This window comes from Manis pentadactyla, chromosome 3, assembly GCF_030020395.1.
Source record: "Manis pentadactyla isolate mManPen7 chromosome 3, mManPen7.hap1, whole genome shotgun sequence".
NCBI classification, from domain to species: Eukaryota; Metazoa; Chordata; class Mammalia; order Pholidota; family Manidae; genus Manis; species Manis pentadactyla.
Genome location: NC_080021.1, coordinates 154,754,706 through 154,781,579, shown reverse-complemented (window position 1 = coordinate 154,781,579; position 26,874 = coordinate 154,754,706). Strand labels below are relative to the sequence as shown.

The 26,874-nt window shown below is 36.7% G+C and overlaps 1 protein-coding gene across 1 annotated transcript in view; it reads left to right on the top strand.

Annotated features, from left to right (window-relative positions):
• PGM5 (phosphoglucomutase 5) overlaps positions 1–26,874 on the top strand; it is a 185,128-nt gene that overhangs the window by 23,435 nt on the left and 134,819 nt on the right. The window contains exons 3-6 of the mRNA XM_036928441.2: positions 3,384–3,530; positions 6,442–6,567; positions 10,489–10,679; positions 11,286–11,440. Of these exons, the coding sequence (XP_036784336.1) occupies positions 3,384–3,530; positions 6,442–6,567; positions 10,489–10,679; positions 11,286–11,440 (619 nt within the window). The remainder of the gene's footprint in view (positions 1–3,383; positions 3,531–6,441; positions 6,568–10,488; positions 10,680–11,285; positions 11,441–26,874) is intronic.

The window sequence follows — 26,874 nt, the reverse complement described above, 5'->3', positions numbered from 1 at the left end:
AATGGCTCACCTGGTTATGGAGGCTGAGGAGTCCCAAGACCTGCACTTTGCAAACTGAACACCCAGGAGAATAGATAGTATAATTCTGATCTGAGTCCAAAGGCCTGAGAAACAGCAGGAGCTGATGTGTGAGTTCCAGTTGAAGTTTAGATTCAAAGCAGCAGATGACCAGTGTTTCAACTGGAAGATAATCAAGCAGAGAGAATGAATTCTCCCTTACTCCAGCTCTTTTCTGTCCAGGCCCTCATTGGGTTGGATGAGGCCCACTCACATTGGAGAGGGCAATCTGCTTTACTCAGTCTACTGATTCAAATATTAATCTCATCCAGAAACAACCTCAAAGACACACCCAGAATAATGGTTTTAACCCAATATCTGGGCACTCCTTGGCCCCGTCAAGCTGACACATAAAATTAACCATCACAATGTCCAAGGTGACATGACAAGGAAGTGGCATAGTGGGATCTTGAACCCATTTGATCTCTTGGTCCCCTGCACATCTCAGCACAGTGAAATGGCTGAATAATCGATGCTTATCTGATAGGGAAGGCTCTGGACTTTAAAGTTGGAACATATCCTCAAAGTCATTTAGACCACTTGCCTCATTTTACAGATGAACAAATCAAAGCCCTCAGAGGCTATTATTTGCTAAAGGTGATAGGGCTGTTCAGGGTCAGACAGACAGAAGATTTTTTAGCATAATAACTCTTGAACTCTTTCTTTCCTATAGTGTTGACTTTCTCCTACTGAAATGCTTAGAATTATTTCACTTTTTTTCTTATATTTACACAAATTTATAGTTTGGAGGGCCTATTGGAAGAGAATATGTGTATAGGAGTGATTTTTTAAAATTCTGAACAAATATAAAGGAAAGGAGGAGGATAAACGGGTAGCATGTATCCATTACCTTGTTTTTCCATTTTGCTTATCTTTTATTCCTGAAGAATTTTAAGGTAAATTGCAGCATGAAGATATTTTATACCTAAATATTTCTGAATACATCTCTTAAAAAGAAAACCATTTTCCTACATACAGTAACTACATTATCACACACAACAAGAATTACTAATTCTCCAATATCATATAAAACATAATCTATATTGACAATTTTCCAATTGTCTCCAAAATGTTATTTATAGCTGTTTTGTTTAAACCATGATTCATCCCAGAATCATGCATTACATTTCATTTTAAATCTCTTAAATCTCTTTCAGTGTAAACACTGATTGTTTGTATATAGTGTATACATGGGCAGGTGCTGAATTTTAACCAACAACAGTTACCATTATGAATTATTCTCAGCCCTAGGGAAAACAGCACATCCTGAAGGGGACATTCATTATCTACCCTTCCTTGCAGTCATTTTGGACACTATCCAACTAAAGGAACTTTATTCATTTCAGTGTTAGAAATAGACAAAAACCACCTTATGAAGTGCCCCATGCTTAGAGACACTCAGCTTCACTAAAAGCATATGTAGAAACTATACTAGTCTTCCAGTAGCTACTGAAGATTTCAGGAAAAAATAGGCAGTGTTTAGGAATTCTCTATGCTGTTAACACAGGAAACTGCATGGACTCAGAAAATGGCAATTTATGGAGAAATGTAATACATAAGCTCCTAAAATACATGATGGAATTTGAGTAAGCATTTGGAATTAATATCTGATTTCTTATCTTACAAGAGCATCTTAGTCATTGCTATGATATACTGTGAGGCATAAAGGTAGATGATATTATTTAAATACCCATTTTGAAGACTAACTTACAGGAGGAAATGATACCATACAGTCATAACCTTGAATAGGGGGAGGGGGTTGAATTTGTCATTTAGTATTTAACTGTGTTGAAAGTCCTTCTTCTTATATTTAATTCCTCATATTTGCATGTCTTGACATATTAATGAAACTGACATTCCTAATAGTATAGAGGAATTCACTTGGTTTCTTCTTATTCAAAGTAGAATACCAAAACTTCCTTTCCAGAGGAGGCATTCATTTTTTTTTTCTGATTGTGTGTCAATCAAAATTGACAAATACATTTTATGGAATGTGTTAGAAGGCTGTCGATACAATTAGCAGACACATCCAGGGAAATGGACACATCTTGAGCTATGTTGCTTTTAAAATATATTTAGAAGATAGGACCATTCTGAGCATGTTTTTAAGCAGAAGGGAAGATTCTAGGGGGGAAATGGGCTCAATAATAAAAAAGCTGGTTTATTTGAATACTTACAATGTGTCAGACACCATACTCAGAACTTATATACATTACCTCATTTATTTCTCATAACAATCTGATGAAGTCATTGAGGAATGAAATGGTTTAAAAACTTGACCAGTGTCACAGAATTAGTAATCTGTGGAGCTCATTTGGAACCTGTATTCTGGGAACTGGGTAGAACTTCTGAATGAGAAGGCAGAGAGGGGGAAAGAATGAACTTTGAGGGATGCAGAATGGAAATTTTGGGAAATAGTTGCCTATATCTGTTCAAAAAAAGTAAGAAGAAAAGTTGCCTGCTAAAATAATGGGACAAGGATAGAGAAGGGATTTGGCATAAATGGAGATGCTTTGTAAAAGGTACCCTGGGAAATTAGTCGAGGAGTATAGTTGGTGAGCGAGAATCATAAACAAAGCTATCTATTATCTAACATTTATATTTTAGATCTTTCAGTGTACTTATTTATTTGATCTCCAAACTTGTTGCAAAAAATCTAGGGACTTGCATGACATAAAAATTTAAAACTAAAAATGAAAAGAGGACAACTGTTGATTTAGTGTTCATTTCAAGTCTATCATAACTTAATTGTCAACTTGGCCTTGTGAGAAGGTGCACCAGGTATTTTTAAACTTCATTTAAAAAACCTGGGAGTCACTAGAGAGTGTGAGTGGGGGAAAATAATTTACCCCTGTAAGATGACACATCAACAAGTCAGCAGACCTGGGAGTAGAAATCATACTTTCTTTCTCTAGGTGCACTTGGGAAACTGCAGTTTAAATCTGGAATCCCTCACTTCTCTCAAATGCATATCCTGTTAGTGTCTCATATCCTGAATAAAGCTGATTACATAACCAGGTCTCCCTGGCAGGTGTGAAACTATTTTTAGGGAAGACATATCATTACTTAGAAGTGGATTAAAAGAAACAAACATGTGGATTATTAGCATACATAGAGTAGGTGAGGCTGACCAAATTTCCTCCATAGGGAATGAATACAGTATAATACATATTGAGGTTAATTGAACTATGAAGTATTATTTCTTGTTCAGAGAACAAATGAATCTTTCTCCTGCTTGGTGAAGGAGGGAATAGCATTGCTCTGTTTGAAATCATGGATACATTAAAAAAAATTTTTTTTGTTGCTGTGTTATTTTCAAATTTTAGGTCCTGCGCCCGATGTCGTCTCAGACAAAATCTATCAGATCAGCAAAACAATTGAGGAATATGCCATATGCCCTGATCTTCGAATTGACCTATCTAGACTAGGAAGACAAGAATTTGACCTGGAGAACAAATTCAAGCCATTTAGAGGTAATAGGTTGTATGTTGAAGAAGTGAGACTAACTCCATGTATGGGGGTGACTCTTGGTTTTGCAGGGTGTGTGCATATGAAAAGTGAATTAGAAGTCTTGGGAGTGACTCTTGATGAACAGATGTAATCTGAATGTGGTATGGAGGGAAATAGGAGCAGCCAAGATGTTCAGACCTGGCAACTTTCAAAAACTACTTTCCAAATTCTGTCACTTTGAACATAGGAAAAGCTTCACCACTGACTCTCTTTACAGTATGCCAAGAATAGGATGTGAGTTGCCAAAACATGTCTTTGTTTTTCTGATCAATTAAGGTGAAGATGTTAGAATATCTTAGATAGTTAAGAAGAGATCCAGCAAGACAGTGAAGTCACTAAATTTCCCAATGGAGGTAGGCATTTCTTTTCCAGCTTGACTGAATGTACAATTGATCACCTGCTCTATACCAAGCACTATGTTAGGAGGTTTTACAAAGGAATTTAGTAGGTACCAAATGGATTTCGGCAAATAGTTCAAGAACTAAAGAGCCAAAACGAAATTGCCAAAAAGATCCTATATTGCAGAGTGACTGAAACTTGAAAATACTCAGATTATAACCTTTCATTTTATAGATTAATATTGAACCGTATAACAACATTCATGCCATATATTTGCATATTGTTTTCCCCCCTCTATTTTATCCTATTACTTTTCCTAGAAGGCATACAAGTAAAACTAAACTAGTGTTTTTTACTCTTTTAGTGCCCCTGTAAACTTAAATGCAGTTTGTGGTAAGATGGTACACTTATTTCACAAGTAATTTAACATAGCTAGAAAGATGAAATACCTGGTTCATGGCCACATGGTATTTTAGGGACTGAGAAGATCGTGAAATGGACAGATCAGGCAGAGGTCACACTATTATAGAGCCAACACTACTACTTTTTTCTTGAGAGGTTTTGAATCAATGCTTGCTTTCCTAGACATTAGACATTAATTGAAAGCTATGTGATAGTTACTGGAAGCAATGGTACCTGCTTTTATTAGTGTAGTTGGGAGAATGCATGCACACACACATATACACTTGCATACACACATGTGTGCATGTGTCCACACACAGTGTCTTGACAACTAAAACCAAGGGATATATTATATTATACAAAATGATTTAAATATGCTTGATTATGTATGTTTGGAAGTACTGGACAATAAGATGACAGAAAAATCAGGCATTACTATCAGAAAGAAGTTATATTTATTCATTTATTATTGGTATCTTCACAATTTTTGTAGTTGTCCAAGAGACATATATTTGGTAAGCTCAGATTCAGGCCCACTGCTACAGCCACATTGCTAGTTTAATGAGTTTTCTAACATGCTACGGATCTAGGAGGTGGATGGAAGGATTCCTTGGCTCCCAGGAAGAATTGGAGATAATCATTTGGAATAGCTTAAAATGTTGAGCCAGGCTTGAGTTAACTGGAAGCACATTAATCCTTGGCTTTTCACCTTAAAGGGTCAAGAGCATGAACTGTTGGATGTGAACTTTCAATTTTCATTGAATTCTACTGGTTTCCTTGTTTTTTACATTTCTGTTTGGTACTATGTGTTATCTGCTATAAATACCAAGTGTATTTAAGGCACATGGTTCAAGAATTAACCTGAATGAATGAAATTGCCATATATATTATCCTACATTGTAGAGTGAGTAAAACTTCTAATGTATTCAGTACACAATCTTTTATTTTATAGATTTATTTCCCCCATATCAAAAGATGATTTAAAATGGTCTGTGTTTCTTAAAAAGTAATACATTGTATTTGAATGTACACACATACTATGTTGATTTAAGTGCAAGGAAAAATATTTTCAGATGTGTAATTGACCAGATGATGGGATATTTTCATATTACATATTAAAATCTAATCCATTTACTGAAAATTATTAAAGATGTATTGGTAATATATATTATATATATAATATATATATATTTTTAATCAACATTTACTGAAGTATTGGTAATATTTTTAGTGTGGATTTAGTTATCTCAGTAACTCCAAAGTAGTATGTATTTGAAAAATATGAAAAACAGCATACATAAATTTAGAATTTTAACCATGAATTTAAAAAGCAGGGCCTGTGAACAAATGTTATTGCCTAAAGAGTCGAATATCTACTACTGCTAGGAAAAGTACCTTCTGAGTATTAATTATATACTGATTGCCAAGTTTGAAAAATGTAATGTATTCTGGGTTTTATTTATCTGTTAAATAAATGGGAAAGATTTGTTTTGGATTCCTGGTCATACGATGGTGCCAGACACTGCAGAACATTTTAGTTCATTGAGGACTTCTAAATATCTGGCATTCATCCTGAAATTGGACCTAGACTGTGCATACAAGAGACTTCTTACAAACTCAAGAATATATCCCTCATCACCAGTTTCAAACCTGGATCTGGGCACAATGGCATTTGGAAAATATGGGTCATTGCTGAGGTCACTCCGAGATTGCTTTCATACCAGCTGAGTCATTCTTTGGCCAGCCCCTACAGGGGAGGCAACTGAGTGAGCTGATACCTCTCAGCATTAAGGTGTCTGCATTTTTTGGGAGGGAGGTTGCTGAATGACGGTGGGAGTAAGGATAATGGCACATTTTTATCTTAACTGGTTTTTCCTTGTGGTTGATTTTTTACTTGTAAAGAAGACTGTATTTATACCCATTGATCACCTGAAAACTTTGTAACATCTCAATTGTGCCTTAATTTTGTGATTTTGTCTGCAGATGGACACTTCTCTTCCCACATAATCTGTAGGATTATGAAGGGGTTGTGATAAGAATTTAAAGCTATTATGGTAGCAATTCTGTTTTACACTTCCAAGTATCCTTCCTGGGCATGGTTGTTGATGTTTCCCTTTGCTCTCCAATCCCTAGTGGAGATAGTTGACCCAGTGGATATCTATCTCAATCTCCTTCGGACCATCTTTGACTTTAATGCCATCAAGAGTTTGCTTACTGGGCCTGGCCAACTGAAGATCCGGGTTGATGCAATGCATGGAGGTAAGCTTGTGGTCTGCCAATTGGTAGGCAGAAACATTCACATTTATACATGCTGAGTTTCTGGGATTGGAGGAAGGTTGGATTTGTCGATATTCATACAACGTGTGTATGTTCAGGTATTTAGAATTGTCTGGAAAATTTCAGGGCTCTAATTTCTCTCTGTTGATCCAAATGAAAACAAAGGTTGAACAAATGAGTCTGAAGCTATGCCTGTTAAGAGTGTGAAGTGGATAGAGGAAAGCTGTAGTCATTAAAAAAATATTTTGGTCACCATACATGCACATACTTTACAGAGTCAGATACTTGAAAGCTTATTATGAGAAAAAATCCATCCCCATCTGCTTCGCCTAATTTCCTACTTTTCAGATGCAAATTTTTAAAAATCTCTCTTAGATGTTTTTTTGTTTTGTTTTGGTTGGTTGTTTTTCTGTACATTCTTCCTATTATTAAAGACTGAATATGCTGCTTCCTGTTGATTTTTCAGTTTGGGGCATTATTGACTTCATACTACAGAAAATGAGCTTGTAGCTCCTTTTCACCCTCTCCACTCACTAAATCCAAGCACACTTCCCTAAACTGATTATATAATCATTTTGGTAAGATCAGTATCCAGTATCTGCATTATCATAACACTTGCTGAGCTGTGCAAAACACTCTAATTATATTTCTTCACAGCACAACTTTTTTATTTCCTTGGAATTAGCTATTGTTTTCTCATTGTTTAGTTTTCGTTAAGTGTATTTACCACTGTTAACTCCCATACTCTCTCAGTGTCTCGATCCTCCCTCAGTCCATTTCCCTGGGATCTCTGATCGGCTCTGCCCCGCACTGGTTGCCCTTCAAGCTGCACTTATCCTGGAATCTTCCCTTACCATCATTCTAGTAATTCCCTTTCCCCTTTCTTATGTTGATTCTCTATTTTTGTATTCTCTTTCTTCCACTTTCTTGATTTACTCCTATGTTTTGGAGGAACACATTCTCCAGGAATTCTGTGAGAGAAAGCTCATGGGATATAAATGTGTTGTGTATCTGATAGTGCCTTTTCTCTATGCTCACTCTTAATTGATATTTATCTGGATATAAAAGTCTGGGTTGGATTTTACTTTCTTTCAGAAGTTTGAGGGCATTGCTCCATTGTCTTATAGCCATTTATATTGAACCTGTGGAATCTGAAGCTATTTTGATTTTTAATCCATGGTATGAAATCTTTCTTTTTTCTTCTCTAGAGTTTTTTAGGCTCTTGGACTTATGTTTAGTGTTCCTGTCTTTCACAATGATGATTCTTAGTGTAGGACTATTTTCCTCTGTAGTGCCCAGCACTTAGAGGATCCCTTAATTTGGAAATCTGTGTGATTTAATTCTGGGAAATATTCTTGAATTTTATTTTAGATGATTTCTCCATTATTTTCTCTTGCCTTTCTTTAAGAAATGGCTGTTATTTAGATTTTGGCTCTATGGACTGATCCTTTGATTGTGCTGTTCTCCCTAGATCCATTTCCTTCTCTTTGTTTTATGCTACTTTCTGGGAGATTTCCTTAACTTTATCTCCAACTCCTTCTATTAAGCTTTTCAAAGGTTCTGCTATCATATTTTTAATTTTCCAAAACTTTAGTTTTTCAAATAATCTTTTTAAAAATAGCCTCTTATTCAAGTTTATGAATGCCTTAGATTTTAAAAAATAAGTCAGGTTTACTGAGGTATAATTTATATGCAGTAAAATTGGTACCTTGTAGGTCCACAGTTTGATGATGTTTGGCAAGCATATATAGTCATGTAACCACTATGACAATTAAGATGCAGAATATTTCCCTCACTTCAGCAAGTTCCTTGGTGGCCTTTCGTAGTTAATACCCCTAGCCTCTGGCAATTACTCACTTGCTTTTTGCCCCCATAGTTTTGCCTTTGCTAGAAAGCCATATATATGGAAGCATACAATATGTAACCTTTTTTTTTTTTCAGCCTTCTTTCACTTAGCCTTAATATTTTAGAGATGCATTCCTGGTATTATGTGTGTCAATAATTATTTCTTGTTACTACTGAGTTGCATTCCATTGTATGGAAGAACCACAGTTTATCCATTTACCAGTTAATATAATTAGGGTTATTTCTAGGTTTTGGCTACTACAAAGCTGCTCTAAACATTTATGAGCAAGTCTTTATGGGGATATATGATTTCATTTGTCTTGGATTAATACCTAGGAGTGGAGTTGCTGAGTCATGTGAGAAGTATATGATTAATTTTATAAGAAACTGCCAAACTGTTTTCCAAAGTGGCTGTGCCATTTGCACTACCAGCAGTGTATGAAGGCTCCAGTTTCTCCGTGTCCTTACCAACACTTGTTTTTAATTTCAGCCATTCTACCATAGCTTGTTGCTCTCTATTAGGATATTACTAATATATATATTTGAAAATTTTCCTTCTCCCTATAGAATTTCAGTTTCCTACATGTTGCTCTTTGCTCTGTTTTGGTCTCATGTTAAATGCATTTTTCAAAAGTTTGGTGATCTTTGGATGTCTGGCATTTTTAAGAATGAGGCACTATAAAATTTGTTGTGCACTCTGAGCCCATGTATGTGGAGTTTTACTTTAAGGTTTTTTGGCTGACCTGTTTTGTTCTTTCCTATCGGGCTCGTCATATTCCTCAGAAAGATGTTTTAGGTTGTATCTTAGCATTATTGACTTAGAGGGAAGACAGCTTCTCTTTCCAAATAGTTTGAGCTGTTTATCTGGATTTGAGCCTCATTGTCTAGCTTGTACTCCATGTTCACCTCTGAATCAATTGCTCTGGCTGAGAGATGGAGGGCACTAATGGGGCAGGCCTGAATCACCTCCCCAGCCTTTGGGAAGTAGGATTTAGCCAAAACCAGCTCACATCAACTGAAATGGGGAAAGATTGGTTCTTCAAAGGAAGCCCAAGATGCTACTAGAGGAGGAAGAAATGGGTGCTGGGCAGGCAAAATCAAAAGATGTTTACTATTTGAGGCTTGTGTTATATTAGTGGAGAGTGATACATTACATGTATTTCAGCCAACAGGATTACATGGTGGTCCCCAAATGTGCTGTATGTTTGCTCCCTTCCCTTGCTCGTGATGTTCTTTCCATTTGGTTGGCATCCTTACTCCCTAACCCTGACAGATTTATATTGTTCCTTCAAGTCCCCCAAGAAAGGCTGACTTTCTACCTGTGGTCATTAATTCTCTTAAGCCATTGGATCTAATTATTTCATGAATATACATTGAATAGCATGTATGACATACCATTGATGATGGAATAATCATACCATTGCAGTTGATTACCTGTAGATTTACTTATTTCACTACTAGATTAAGGGCCCAGTAATGTACGAATTGCATGCTTTGCAACCTGTGAGTATGATGCTCTCTATTCTTAGTATGAGAGTTGCATGTTAGGCACTCCATAAATGTGTGTTGAATTGGAGAACACTGTTCCTTAGCATTTGTTTTGTAAAATGTACTTAGTTTTATATGCTTCAGTGGTTTACAGTGTCTAATCATATGTTTGGCAGAGTTAAAGTGATTGCAGAGACAAGAAACAATGCTAGAACCCCTTAGTACTTTTGCATATACTTAAAGCTTTTAATGCATAAAAAGCAATAGACAATGAATCGTTATTAAGTAGTTGATTTCTTTCTGGCAACATTTTAGAAAAGTTTTAGAGAAAAATTCCATGTAACCGGATTATTGAATACATCTTGTATATGCTGAACATAGTAACTAGCACATAATAGATAGTCAATGAATAGTAGTTGAAATAATATTATTCTGTGTTGTGTCTTGAACTTAACTTGTAGAATTTATCTTTTTTTCCTTTACTATTAAATGGCCTCTCTTGTTCTAACCAGAACAAAATAACCCTGAGAGGTTCTGCAAAAATACATATTGCTGTGTATCTTTTTTCAGTTATGGGACCATATGTGAGAAAAGTCCTGTGTGATGAGCTGGGGGCTCCAGCCAATTCTGCAGTAAACTGTGTTCCCCTGGAAGATTTTGGAGGACAGCATCCTGACCCAAACCTGACATATGCAACAACCCTTCTGGAAGCTATGAAAGGAGGGGAATATGGATTTGGAGCTGCATTTGATGCTGATGGGGTAAGTAGGAAAGTGTTCTACATGCTGCCCTTGTTACCATATAATGAGGCAAGCATTGGAAACCAGAGAATTAATGAACACATCTGGGGCTGACATGTATGGGGCATATGAACCCTAACTAGCTCTGCTTCTTCTCTTCTGTTTAGTGGCTCTTGTCACAATTAAATAGCTATTGCTTTTCTGAGTTCCAGATTAGTATTATGTTATGAAGAGGTTGCTTCTTTTTTTAAAAATACACATGCAATAAATATTTATTTATGGCTGGTCTGGTTGAAAGTGCTATTTTAAGGAACCAGCTATCTCAACAGCAACCCATTTTCCATTAGTTTTGGGGAAAAGTGAATTAAGTACATGGAGGCTACTGAAGCTTGAGGTAATCATCCACATTTCAACAGGTGGGACACATTCCTAGTTGTGTCAACATCCTGGGCCCTACAATATGCAGAAATTTAAAAGAAGGTTTCCCATGCCTTCTTTGGACTCATTTAAGTTGTTTTAGGTTGTTTAAATATAGGATGACAGTAGAGTGGCTTGTGATGATTATGGGGATGGGCTGCTACCAGCAAAGTTTCTGCTCTGATCATTTTCATACATTCCTTCCCATAGGACCGTTATATGATCTTAGGCCAAAACGGCTTCTTTGTGAGCCCTTCTGATTCCCTGGCCATCATTGCTGCCAACCTCTCTTGCATTCCATATTTCCATCAGATGGGAGTCCGAGGGTTTGGGAGGAGTATGCCCACCAGCACGGCCCTGGACAGGTAAGCAAGGGTGCTGCTGTGAAAAACTTATTTGTTGGCCTCTGCTGTCAGCGTCCTCTTGTCAGTAGCTATCATTCATTCTCCACTACCCGGACAGGAACTTGTTGGAAGCATGGGAGTGTAGAGACATGTACAGTGAACTGGGTGGGCCCATGAAGAATCAGATAGCCTAAACTGATTCTTGAATCTGCCACTTCTTAATGGGAACTTGAGAGACTTATATGTCTCTGTGCCTCAGTTTTCTTATCTTTAAAATGAGGATAATAATAGTATCATCCTTACATGTATTGTTAGGAGGTATGAATGAGGTAATTTACATAAAACATTTATCTTAGGACCTTCATAAAGTTAAGTAATAAAACTTACTAAATACTTAAGTGAGGTAGAAAAAACATGGGTCTTAAGGTTAGATAATATTATGTTAAAATGCTAGCTTATACCTTATTAACTCTGTAAAAATAGGGATGATACTATTATAGGTTTGTTGTAAGAATGAAATGAGATACATGTGGAAAGTGCTCAATAGGAGATTCCTTTAGTAGGAGATCAAACAAGTGTTAGGTTTCTTCCTTTTTGCCCTACATATCCCTACCATCTTTTACCTTGTTTTATAAAACAGTGAATTTCAGGGTCTAATAATTTTTTAAATTAAAGTACCATTGATACACAATCTTATGAAGGTTTCACATGAACATCACTGTGGTGGTTTCAACATTCACCCACTTTATCAAGTCCTCAACCTCCCCTCACCCATTGCAGTCACTGTCTATCAGCGTAGTAAGATGCTATAGAGTCATTACTTGTCTTCTCCCTGCTGTACTGCCTTCCCTGTGACCTGCCTATATTGTGATGGCAAATTATAGTGCCCCTTAATCCCCTTCTTCCTCCATACCCACCCTCCCCAACCCCTCCCCTTTGGTAACCACTAGTACCTTCTTGGACTCTGTGAGTCTGCTGATATTTTGTTCCTTCAGTTTTGCTTTGTTTTTATACATAGTCTAATATTTTCAAGCAACATACATTATTATGGAAACAGTATTTGTGCAGGTGGAAAGTTAGAAAACACAAATAAGAAAATGTAAACATCATGTTCCTCTCTCTGAGTTACCTGTGTTAATAAATAAATGTATATTCCCTATTGGATCTCTTTCTGTACACATATAATTATAAGTAACATATAATATAGATAATATATACTACATATGTAACATATAATACATTTCCCTTTTTGAAATACCAAAAAAAGTAACTTCATTTTTCTTTTCCATCAACATTTCTGACTTTATATCAATACATTCTTATGTCATCTAAAACCAAGATTTATATTTTAAATTTCCCTGAAATAACTTTTATGGATGGTTTGCCCAAAGCAGCATCCCATCCAAGACCATATGTTACATCTGGCTTTTATGTCCCTTAAGTCTTTCATAATCTAGCACAATCCTTTTCTCTTTTACTTAATAACAATGATTTTCAAAGAGACCTGACCAATTTTCCTGCAGAATCCTACCTTCTGGATTTGTTTGGTTGTTTCCTCATGGTGTTAATCGTTCATTCAGTTATCATGAGGTAAAATTTATACATAGTGAAATTATAATTTAAGGGTACAATTCAGTGAGTTTTGAAAAACGTACACATCTGTGTAACCAGCACCCAGATTAAGATATAGAACATTCTCATCACCCCCCGAAATTCCCTTATATTTCCTTCCAATCCCCTGTAGGTAACTATTGTAACAATTTCTATTGCCACATAAGTTTTGCCTATTCTTAAACTTCACATAAATAGAATCATATACCATCTACTCATTTGTTACTGTTTCTTTTCATTTAACATGTATATTTTTTGATTCATCTATTACATTTGTCAGTATTCATTCCCTTTTGTTGCTGTGAGGTTTACCAGTGAATAAATAAATTATAATTTATTTTTCTAGTCTGTTGATGTACATTTGGATTGTTTCCAATTATAAGCTATTATGAATTATGCTGCTATGGGCATTCTTATACAAGTCTTTTTGTGGACACATCTTCATTTTTCCTGGGTAAATATCTAAGACTAGAATACTGGTTGCAGGGCAGACATATGTTTAATTTTACCAGAAACTGCCAGATTACTTTCTATTTTATATTCTTATTGGCAGTGTATGTGAGTCCTAGTTGCTTCATATCCTCATCAATATTTGGTATCACCAGTCTTTTTTATTTTGCTATTCTACACTGTATAAAATATTATTTCCTTTTGGTTTAGATTTGCATTATCCTAGTAAGTAGTGATGTTGAGCTCATTTTCATATGCTTATCATTCATTTGTGTAATTTTTGTTATGTATCTGCTCAAAATGTATTTACTCAATTAAAGAATTGGGTGGTCTTTTTGTTTTTGGTTTATACAAGTTCTTTATATATTCTGGATAATAAGTCTTTTTTCAGATGTGTGTATTGCAGGTATTTTCTCCCTGCTATTGCTTGCTTTTTCATATTCTTAATGGTATCTCTTGATGAGCAGAAGTGTTAAATTTTGATGTTTACTTTATTTTTTTTTTCTTGTATGGTTAGTATACACTTTTTGTCCTGTAAAAGAAATCTCCGTTTACCTCTGAAGATCAGAAAGATGTTTTTCCTGTTTTCTTCTAGAATTGTTGTAGTTTTAATTTTTACATTTAAGTCTATGATGATTTTGAATTAATTTTTGTGTGTAGGGGAAGACAGAGATCAAGTTTCACTTTTTTTCCTACATCCAGTTGTTCGAATCCTATTTATTGAAAAGAATTCCCTTTCCCCTTAGTGCTGTTGTTAAAAATCAGTTGGTTATATCTGTTTGGGTCTATTTTAGGGATCTCTATTTTGCCCACTGATCTATTTGTCTATCCTCATGCCAATATGACATTGTCTTGATTATTGAAGTTTTAAAGTAAGTATAGAAATCCAGTGAATCTCCTAACTATTTTTTCTTCTTTGTCAAAAAAAAGTTATATGTCCTGGGTCCTTTGCATTTCTATATATGTTTTAGAATCAACTTATCAATTTCTACCAATGTCTGTTGGAGTTTTGATTAGGATTTCGTTGAATCCATAGAATAATTTGGGAAGAATTGCATTTTAATAATATTGAGATTTTTCAGTCCATGAACGTGGTATATCTCTCAATTTACTCATTCGTATTTAGTTCCTCTTATGTACTTTGTAGTTTAATTTCTCTTAATGTATGTTTTATTGTTAAAGTGAGAGGTCTCACACAACTTTTGTTAAATTTATTCCTGAATATTTTAGATATTTTGATGCTACTGTAAATTGAATGATTTTATAAGTTTAATTTTCCAATTGTTTGTTGCTAGTAATTAGAAATATAACTAGTTTTTGTAAATTGACGTTGTGTTCTTCCCCTAGAGGAGAGAAGAATCGCATGCCCTTTGGATGCCCCTCCCTTGACCCCCCTCCCTCGGGTGATGATATCAAGCCCAGGGTGGTGGACCTGCTTCAGTGCCCAGCAGCACCAAAGAGTAGGGTGTTTGATGCCATGGTTTTTCCATGTACCTTTGCTTATATCCTTCCTTTAAAAAGAAAAAAGATTCAGTAAAATTGTAGAGAACAAGGCAAAAATGGGGCCATCTCTAGAAACTGATAACTCAGTAATATAGGATTCTGAATGATTTATTTCATATTATGTTAGTGTGTTTAATAATACTTTTACTTATGCAGAATCTTATAGTTGAGAAAGAACTTTAGAAAATTTGATCTCTCCCAATCTTTGCAATAGTTTAGTTGATAACTGGGTAGATATTACTCTCACCATATTAAACATGGTGAACCAATTATCAGAGAGGTTAAGTGACTTGCAGGAATTTACACAGCTAATAAGAAAGTGACCCAGGATTTGAAACTAGGTCTTATGATTTAATTTACTATTGCATCTGCCCAATAACTATAACTTCATGAGTATGGTCCTTGCGAAACTAGTTGAGAATACTGCCCAAATCTTGTGTGGGATAGGCAGCGACAACTTTCCAAACCCTGGCCAAGAGAGGCTGGTTTCATTCTGACAACAAAAACCATTTGTCCTTTTTTCTTGTGAAAATTTCCCAGTAGTTCTTGATTTCACTTTATCCCTCCTTCTCAGTAAATCTCAGTTTCAGGCAGGCACCAGAAGCCTTGCTTAGAAATTTCACAAAGGACCTGTTCTGATACGTAAGTGACCATTAAAAAGGATTATTCATGCTTGCTGGTTGGGATTCAGAATTCTGTGGGGCTCTGACGTGGTGATTTGTTTTGGGTATTTGATCTATTGTGTAGCTCCCAGGTGGATTCTTATGATGGATACTTTATAGGCTTCTTTCTTCTCAGGCAAAATAAATGCAGCTTCAGAATTTTTATCTTAACATTGGTTTTCCATATATGTTATTTTTTTTAAATTAATGAAATCATAGGGATGTGCCTATGAATACCAGGACCTGGAAGAATGACAAGGGAGTAGTTGAGACACATTAAATGGTGTACTTGCCTAAACTCTTGGGATTCCAGAATAAGGGAGGATCTACACCCTTAAAACTGATGAATTATTCAAACAGACTTTCATTGTTCACAGACAATTATTGTTCCCTGAGGGAAGACTTTTTGTGTTTTTAATTTCTACTCTTACAATGTCACTAAACAAGGATTCCATTTACTCTGAAATAATACAGTTTCAGCCTTGAAAATGGCATTCTTTTGGGGCTTTGTCATTCTGAATATATCTGATTTGTGGTTGCTGAAATCATTTTGGTTCAAATGATTTGAGAAGTAAAGCACAATCAAAATATATTTGTGGCCCGAGGGTTGTCTCTACCCCATGTGGAAATATTAAATAATCCTGTATGTTATCATCCTTCAATAATACTGTTGTGGCGGTACAAACAAGGCAAGCATACACAGACTTGAAACCTCCTCATTAGAGATATTTACAGCTTCAAACAAGGCTGACATCCTTGAGTACACTGCAGGGGAACCAGATCTGCAAGGCATGTTTTGACTGCAAGGGAGGCCGTTTAAGGTCCACCACCACAATGGTGAAGGGAATTGATGTTCTTTTACTCAATATTTGCTCTTTGTGCCACCCTATTGTTTGTTCACCATTTATTTACTCAAGAATTATTAATGATGGGCCTTCTGTGTGTCTTAGATATAGTTCCTTGCCCTGGTAGAACTTTTAGTCTAATGGGGAAGGCGAACAGTAACAAGCAAGTAAAAAATTATACAAGTACAAATTGTAACACATACTCAGGGGAAATGAACTTGGTACAATAGTAATTGTTGGGTATGGAGGATGCTGCTGAGATAGCGTAGCCATGGAAAAGTCTCTGAGGAGGTTGTGAGTAGAACCAAAAATTAGAAACATGTAGCTGGATCTTGCTGTGATGTTGATATTAGAAATGGCTCATGATGCATGTGAAAATACTTATTTTTCAGAATGTAGTCTACAGCTATTTATTGTCATTCTCCAATCTGCAATATGTACTCTAGCTTTTATCTTGATTATATTCAGCTGGCTCTTAGGATCCAGACAGTTTTAGTTCTACAAGCATGCAAGTACCTACTGATCTATGATGACCTTGGTCCTTATTGTGTCCTTTAGATCAGTGCTATTTTGTGTCCAAGATCAGTCATGATAGACCATGGTAATAGGAGAAAGTGTTGTGAGCTAATATCTAATTATTAAATCTTCCATCCATTGCTTCTTCTACAGAATAACGGGAATAATTTTGCCTTAGCTGGTACATATGTTCAAGTGTTTCTTGTATTAAAATAAAGAAAAAAACCCTTATAGGTATTATTACCCTGAAACTCTCCATAACTCATTTAGTAAGGGTCAAGATGAAAAAGAGATGGCATCCTTAAACGGGGCTTACTAAAGAGAATTTAATAATAGCAAGTTAATAACCTTGTCTACAGAAGTATGGGTGAAGTTAAGAAAACCAAAAAAAATCAAGATGAGATGGAGAGAGAGGCATTCTGGAACCCACAATAGCAGAAAGCTGTTAATTCACCTGGAATTAACAGGGGTCAAGGGTAGGGACTGGGGGTAACCAGAGCCTGGTGAAGTCTGGAGTTGTGAAAGGCAGGCAGTCAGACAGGAACTGAGCATGTCAGGGAGGTACCAATACCCTAGCTTCTCTCTTTCACCATCTTCCATTTCCTGCTGATGTCTCCTATTGACCAAACCCAACTGGAAGCCAGCGTGCAGTCTGCAGAGTTCAGCCTCTTAGGCAGAGCAGAGCAGGGATGGGCATGGAGGGAAATGGGTCTTCCATTTTTATAAAAAAATTGTTCAGTAATGAATCTGATTAACTCAATTCTTTAAGCTTGAGGTCCAAAAAAGATGGGAGAGGATGAGACTGGGAGATAAGCAAGTAGGGATTGCCGGGAGACTGGCCAGTGTGCAGGTTATGCCAGTTATACTTTGTTTGCCCCCTTCCATCCTTGAGTCCAATTTTCTATTGCTCTTATAACTTTTCATTTTTCATATTGCTTATGGAAAACTTTAAGGAGAATGGGTATTATGTCTTCCCTGTATGTCTGATAAAATTCCGAGGTAAATCCATCTGGCCCCGGGGTTTTGTTCTTTGGTAGTTTTTTGATTACTGCTTCAATTTCGTTGCTGGTAATTGGTCTGTTTAGATTTTCTGTTTCTTTCTGGGTCAGTCTTGGAAGGTTGTATTTTTCTAGGAAGTTGTCCATTTCTCCTAGGTTTCCCAGCTTGTTAGCATATAGGTTTTCATAGTACTCTCTAATAATTCTTTGTATTTCTGTGGGGCCCGTCGTGATTTTTCCTTTCTCGTTTCTGATTCTGTTGATTTGTGTTGACTCTTTTTTCCTCTTAATAAGTCTGGCTAGAGGTTTATCTATTTTGTTTATTTTCTCAAAGAACCAGCTCTTGGTTTCATTGATTTTTGCTATTGTTTTATTCTTCTCAATTTTATTTATTTCTTCTCTGATCTTTATTATGTCCCTCCTTCTGCTGACCTTAGGCCTCATTTGTTCTTCTTTTTCCAATTTCGATAATTGTGACATTAGACCATTCATTTGGGATTGCTCTTCCTTTTTTAAATATGCTTGGATTGCTATATACTTTCCTCTTAAGACTGCTTTTGCTGTGTCCCACAGAAGTTGGGGCTTAGTGTTGTTGTTGTCATTTGTTTCCATATATTGCTGGATCTCCATTTTGATGTGGTCATTGATCCATTGATTATTTAGGAGCGTGTTGTTAAGTCTCCATGTGTTTGTGAGCCTCTTTGTTTTCTTTGTACAGTTTATTTCTAGTTTTATGCCTTTGTGGTCTGAAAAGTTGGTTGGTAGGATTTCAATCTTTTGGAATTTTCTGAGGCTCTTTTTGTGGCCTAGTATGTGGTCTATTCTGGAGAATGTTCCATGTGCACTTGAGAAGAATGTATATCCTGTTGCTTTTGGATGTAGAGTTCTATAGATGTCTATTAGGTCCATCTGCTCTACTGTGTTGTTCAGTGCCTCTGTGTCCTTATTTATTTTCTGTCTGGTGGATCTGTCTTTTGGAGTGAGTGGTGTGTTGAAGTCTCCCACAATGAATGCATTGCATTCTATTTCCTCCTTTAGTTCTGTTAGTATTTGTTTCACATATGCTGGTGCTCCTGTGTTGGGTGCATATATATTTAGAATGGTTATATCCTCTTGTTTGACTGAGCCCTTTATCATTATGTAGTGTCCTTCTTTATCTCTTGTTACTTTCTTTGTTTTGAAGTCTATTTTGTCTGATATTAGTACTGCAACCCCTGCTTTCTTCTCACTGTTGTTTGCTTGAAATATGTTTTTCCATCCCTTGACTTTTAGTCTGTACATGTCTTTGGGTTTGAGGTGAGTTTCTTGTAAGCAGCATATAGATGGGTCTTGCTTTTTTATCCATTCTGTTACTCTGTGTCTTTTGATTGGTGCATTCAACCCATTAACATTTAGGGTGACTATTGAAAGATATGTACTTATTGCCATTGCAGGCTTTAAATTCGTGGTTACCAAAGGTTCAAGGTTAGCCTCTTTAGTATCTTACTGCCTAACTTAGCTCGCTTATTGAGCTGTTATATACACTGTCTGGAGATTCTTTTCTTCTCTCCCTTCTTGTTCCTCCTCCTCGATTCTTCATATGTTGGGTGTTTTGTGCTGTGCTCTTTCTAGGAGTGCTCCCATCTAGAGCAGTCCCTGTAAGATGTTCTGTAGAGGTGGTTTGTGGAAAGCAAATTCCCTCAGCTTTTGTTTGTCTGGGAATTGTTTAATCCCACTGTCATATTTGAATGATAGTCGTGCTGGATACAGTATCCTTGGTTCAAGGCCCTTCTGTTTCATTGTATTAAATATATCATGCCATTCTCTTCTGGCCTGTAGGGTTTCTGTTGAGAAATGTGATGTTAGCCTGATGGATTTCCCTTTATAGGTGACCTTTTTCTCTCTAGCTGCCTTTAAAACTCTTTCCTTGTCCTTGATCTTTGCCATTTTAATTATTATGTGTCTTGGTGTTGTCCTTCTTGGATCCTTTCTGTTGGGGGTTCTGTGTATTTCCATGGTCTGTTCGATTATTTCCTCCCCCCAGTTTGGGGAAGTTTTCAGCAATTATTTCTTCTAAGATACTTTCCATCTCTTTTCCTCTCTCTTCTTCTTCTTGGACCCCTATAATACGGATATTGTTCCTTTTGGATTGGTCACACAGTTCTTTTAATATTGTTTCATTCCTGGAGATCCTTTTGTCTCTCTCTCTGTCAGCTTCTATGCGTTCCTGTTCTCTGATTTCAATTCCATCAATGGCCTCTTGCATTCTATCCATTCTGCTTATAAACCCTTCCAGAGTTTGTTTCATTTCTGCGATCTCCTTTCTGGCATCTGTGATCTCCTTCCGGACTTCATCCCATTTCTCTTGCGTATTTCTCTGCATCTCTGTCAGCATGTTTATGATTCTTATTTTGAATTCTTTTTCAGGAAGACTGGTTAGGTCTGTCTCCTTCTCTGGTGTTGTCTCTGTGATCTTTGTCTGCCTGTAGCTTTGCCTTTTCATGGTGATAGGAATAGTCTGCAGAACTGGGACGAGTGACGGCTGGAAGGACTTCCTTTCTTGTTGGTTTGTGGCCCTCCTCTCCTGGGAGAACAGCGGCCTCTAGTGGCTTGTGCTGCGCAGCTGCGTGTAGACAGGGTTTCTGCTTCCTGCCCGGCTGCTATGGAGTTAATCTCCGCTGTTGCTGTGGGCGTGGCCTGGCTCGGGCAGCTACTCCAAAATGGTGGAGTTGCGTTGGAGCGGGGAGCAGCTGGGAGGCTATTTATCTCCGTAAGGGGCCTCCCTGCTCCCTGCAGCCCATGGGTTAGGGTGCCCAGAGATCCCCGGATTCCCTACCTCTGGATTAAGTGTCCCGCCCTGCCCCTTTAAGACTTCCAAAAAGAACCCGCCAAAACAAAACAACCACCACCAAAAAAAAAAATGGTCACGCTCTTTTCTTATGTCCTCCGGCACCCGGCCTCAGGTGCCCGCTCACTGTTCTTGCTGCCCTGTTTCCCTAGCATCCAGGGCCCCCTGGGCACGTACTGTGTCTGCACTCTGGCCTGGATGGCTGGGGCTGGGTGTTCGGCAGTCCTGGGCTCCGTCTCCCTCCCGCTCTGCCTATTCTTCTCCTGCCGGGAGCTGGGGGGATGGGCGCTCGGCTCCCGCCGGGCCGGGGCTTGTATCTTACCCCCTTCACGAGGTGCTGGGTTCTCTCAGGTGCGGATGTGGTCTGGATATTGTCCTGTGTCCTCTGGTCTTTATTCTAGGAAGGGTTGTCTTTGTTATATTTTCTTAGATATATGTTGTTTTGGGAGGAGATTTCCTCTGCTCTACTCACGCCGCCATCTTCCGCCCCCCCCCCATATTGCTTATGAATTTGACAATCTCTTCAAATACTTAAGAGATTTTAGAATTTCCTCTTTATTAATTGCCTTTCTTGTCCTTGCTAATTTTTATATTTAGAGTTCTTCTTTTTTATGGATTTATAGGAGTTCATTATATATTTTAGATATTAGACCCTTGTCAATTTTAGGCACTTCTAATTATCATTTTTTTTCTTCAGACAAAATTTTAATCTGGAGTTCTCTGTTCAAATTACTGTTAATAGACAATTTATTGCTCTGTTATAGGCAACTCAAATTTAATATGTGTAAATAGCAACTGACTTTCTCTAAAAATTGCTCTTCTTTTTTACATTTATCTATCTGGGTAAATCATCTATCCCCCAAATCACACACCTTGGAGTAATCCCAGACTTCTACTCCTCCCTCATTCTCAATGTATCATGAGTCACTGGGTCCTGTTAGAAAATCTGCTTAAATGTTTCCTGAGTCATTCTCCTCCATCTCTACTTTTATCTTCCTAGTTAGGTTCTCATAAATTTTTTGCTTCAACTATTGCAGCAGTTAGTAAACTGGTTTCCTTGCCCCCAGACTTCTTCTTCCCATGTTTTCTACCCCAAGGGTAATTGTTCTAAAGCAGAAAGCCACACATCTCCTTTCCTTGCTTCAGATCTGTTGGTAGCCTCAAATGCTCGCAGAATGAGATCCTGTCTCTGGATTCTAAAACATGCATAATCTCCTGATTATGAACATCTCACTCCTGCCTACATCTTTATTTACCCTGCCCCCTAGAAGTGTTGTACTGCTGACAGTTCTCCAAAGTTGGTGGCTTCCACATGCTGTGCCTTTGCACATGCTGCTCTCTTTCCTTGAAATGTGTCGTCTGTGCCCCACCCCATCCCACGTTGTTCTTCCTTATCTTTCAAGGCTCGAGTCAAGCATTCCCTTGTTAGTAAGTCCTCCTTTGGTATTGTTTTCTCTTCACCCCATAGAAGTAGTATAGAACTTTCTCTTCATAGACCACTTTCTCACAGCTGTTGCAGGTACTACAAACATGTACTTACCTGTTTCCTAATGTCTTGTGAGCTCCCTGAAGGCAAAGGGTTTACCCAGTGCCTGGCACAGAATAGGTTCTCAGTAAACACCTATTAATGAATGAATGAAGTTTCTTCCTTTTTGAATACTTTTTATTTGGGACAAAAAATAACTAGGTACCACAGCTCTAATCACATATATCTGTAAGTTGATGTCTATGAACTATGAACATACTTGTTTTCACTTCTATACAAAGTAAATTTGTCAATGCTGTTGCCTGGTTGACAGAGAGTGTCCCTGAATGATAAGAAGAAAACAGATGATGTACAATTACACAATCTTGTTTGGGTATAATAAAACTGTGCTTGATTTATGTATGTATGGTTTTTATTTACATTTACATAAGTTTGTAGTGAGTCATATTTTTAGTAATGATATGTGGGTTTTTTAAATTGAAGTATGCAGTATTTCTTTTATTTTTATGGTGGAGTAATATTCCATTGTATTTATGTACCGTATCTTCTTTATCTATTCATCTATTGGTGGACACTTAGGATGCTTCCATATCTTGGCTATTGTGAAGAATGTGGTGATAAATATAGGGGTACATGTATCTTTTTGAATCAGGGATTTTGTTTTCTTTGGGTAAATTTCTAGGAGTGGAGTTACTGGATTTAATGGTAGTTCTATTTTTAGTTTTTTGAGAAAACTTCATACTGCTTTCCACAGTGGATGCACCAGTTTACATTCCCACTAATAGTGTAGGAGGGTTCCCATTTCTCCACATCCTCACCAGCACTTGTTATTTCTTGTCTTTTGGTTAGTGGCCATCCTAACTGGTGTGAGCTGATATCCCATTGCGGTTCTGATTTGCATTACTTGATTATTAGTGATGTGGAGAATCTTTTCATGTGCCTCTTGGCCATTTGTATTTCTTCTCTGGAGAGATATCTATTCAGGTCCTCAGCCCATTTTTTAATCAGGTTATTTGTTTTCTTGGTGTAAAGGTGTATGAATTCTTTATATATTTTTGATATTAACTCCTTATTAGATGAGTTGTTTATGAATATATTCTCCCATATTTTAGGATGCCTTTTTCTTCAACTGATGGTGTCCTTTACTGTACAGAAGCTTTTTTGTTTGATGTAGTCCCACATGTTCACTTTTGATTTTGTTTCCCCTGCACAAGGATATGTGTCCAGGAAAAAATTTCTCATACTTATGTTCAAGAGATTTTTGCCTATGTTTTCCTCTAAAATGTTATGGTTTCATGATTTACATTCAGGTCTTTGATCCATTTCAAGTTTACTTTTGTGTATGGAGTTAGACAATAATCCAGTTTTAATTTCTTAAACATAGCTGCCCAGTTTTCCCAACACTAATTATTGAAGAGGCTGTCTTTTCCTATTTTATATTCATGGCTCCTTTGTCATATATTAATTGACCATAGGTGGGTGTGTGTATCTGGGCTCTGTATTCTGTTTCTTTGATCTACGGGTCTATTCTTATGGCAGTACCATACTGTTCTGATTGCTGTAGCTTTGTAGTAGAGCTTGAAGTCACGGAGAGTAATCCTCCCAGCCTTGTTCTTTGTCAGGATTGCTTTGGCTATTCAGGGTCTTTTGTGGTTCCATATGAATTTTAGAAGTATTTCTTCTAGTTCATTGAAAAATGCTGTTGATATTTTGATAGGGATTGCATTGTGTCTGTAAATTGCTTTGGACAGGATGTCCATTTTGACAATATTAATTCTTCCTTTTCATGAACACAGGATGGATTTCCATTTATTGGTGTCTTCTTGAATTTCTCTTATGAGTGTCTTACAATTTACAGAGTATAGTTCTTTCACCTCCTTGATTATGTTTATTCCTAGGTATTTTATTCTTTTGGATGCAATTATAAATGGAGTTGTTTTCCTGATTTCTCCTTCTGCTAGTTAGTATATAGGAATGCAACAGATTTCTGTGTAATAATTTGTATCCTGCAACTTTACTGAATCAAGTTATTAGTTCTAATAGTTTTTTGGTTGAGGCTTTAGGGATTTCTATGTATATCATGTCATCTACAAATAGTGACAGTTTAACTTCTTTACCAGTTTTGATGCCTTTTATCTCTTTGTGTTGTCTGATTGCTGTGGCTAGGATCTCCAGTACTATGCAAATAAAGTGGTAAGAGTGAACATCCTTGTCTTGTTCCTGATCTTAGAGGAAAAGCTTTCAGCTTTTTGCTCTTAAGTATGATGTTGGCTGTGGGTTTGTCTTATATGGCCTTTATTGTGTTGAGATATGTACCCTCTGTACTTATTTTGTTTAGAGTTTTTGTCATGAAGCATTTTGTCAAATGCTTTTTCAGCATGTATTGACATGATTGTGTGGTATGCTTTTTCAGCATGTATTGACATGATTGTGTGGTTTTATCCTTCTTTTTGTTAATGTGGTGTATGATATTGATTGATTTACAAATCTTGTACCATCCTTGAATCCCTGATATATGGGTATTGATTATAACTTTATCAACGTTAGATAAAAGGAAGGAACCACAAAGGTGTTATTTCCTACTCAATAATGAAACTCACCATAGGCTGAACTTAAGCTCAGGATTTTCTTGCCCTGATGAGTAGATGAGGAATGGATTTCTTCCTAGGACACTTAGAGTATGCCTAGCATTACGTTCCTGTTTTGGTTTTTGTTGTTAACATCCTGGAAAGGATGCTGACAATGATTAGAGCCTATTATTTGGTGTTTCTAAGAACTGATGACTGATGATCAGGTGATTTTGTGCCTATATTTATATGTAGAGGGCACTTACGAATTAATTGACTAAAGTGAGGAGTAAGTTATTAACATTTAAGACTAAAGCTGCAAGACCTTTGGAGATGTTGGATAAGCCATCCTTTGTTCAGTTATTCAGAGCCATCTTGGGTTTCTGCTATCTGTGATGGTCAGAAAAACAATTCTGAATAAGCATTAAATGACCTGAGTTCTAAAGTATATAGTCATCACCCTCTCATGTGAAATGAAAGACAAACGATTTTTACAAGTGAGTTCTTTCTTGCCTGCTACATTTGTAGGGACTCTTTGCTACTCTCTGGTTCTTTCTCTAGAAAGCAGTCATTGTTAAGGATTCCAGCATCCTATTCTTGACTTTTCCATGGACTCGGCCCTCCTTGGCTTTTGGTAAGTGATTTATACCATTGGTGGACTCAGCTAGTACTGAAAGAAGCCCCTTAACACCTCCTTGGATGATTGAGGATTAAAGACCATTTTAAGCAGGGATTTCAATATCATCAGGTCTAGAGCATATAACTAATAGGTATGTATTTGCTCTCAAAAGGGAACATTAGCTTTATGGGCTGCCTTGATACATAATCTCTTGTATTTGGAGGGTCCATTTGGTTAAATAACCTCCTTCCTTTTCTTGTGACTTCAAATATTTATACAACTTACAGTCAATCCCATTCATTTCTGAAAGAGGCATGATAGAACTTTTTGGGCCAATAAAAATATTCTACATCTTGATTATGGTGGTACACATATATAATTATACAACTATATATAATTATATATGTGTAGTCTTGACATATATACATTTATATGTAAAGACTCATGGGGGAACTATGAACTTATAATTGATTACTTATTTTACATAATTTATGCCTTGATAAAAGTCATAAAAATAATCAAATCTTATTTATTTAAAAACAAAATAAAGCACTTTCTTGAGTCTTCTATTATTTGGGTCAGGAATCATCACCCTCTCATGTGAAATGAAAGACAAAACTCTGAATGACTCTAGTTGTGTTACCAGACATCAGTAAACATGACCAGGTTCAAGTGAGTCAAGTAGCTTTTGGAATTGCTGATCACTGCCTCCTCTGGGTAAAGTGAGAGCATTAATGTGTATATACTACCCAGTCTTTGGAAAAGACTTAAATTACTTTTAGAGTTGGAGGTCCTAAGATTTCAAGGTCAGTAGTCAAATATATTGGTGACATAAAAGATCTAAAGAAGATAGGGTAGCCCAGCATAACTCTGAACCATGTGCTTTGTCAAGCCACCAGAGAAGCTTGGTACTTGGCAATGATTTTAAATGTAGAGGGTTAATGATAAATCATCTTAGGCTTGAAGATCCTCCTGGAGTAAAAGAATATACACTTTTTGTATGTGCTTTATGTTTCATAATGAATTTTGTAACTCAAACCAAAAAAAAAAAGTTTTAAAATGGATTTTAAACCTCCACCTCATAGAGTAGTGTTAAGCCGGGCCTGTTAGAACACTGCTTAAGTGATTGCTAAATATCATCAATTTCACTTTACTCTTCAGACTGAAGGAAGAATAGTATGTAAGAAAGATGCACAGGGTGAATAAAAAAACTGCCCAGAAGTTTTTCCTGCTCAGCAAAGAGTAAGAGGGAAATAGCATTTTTGTTAACAGTGAACTCCATTATAGTATTGTGTTCTATTTTCACACAAACCCTCAAAAGTATTTGAATCAGGTGCTATTATCTGCATTTTATTTGTAGGAAAATAAGAT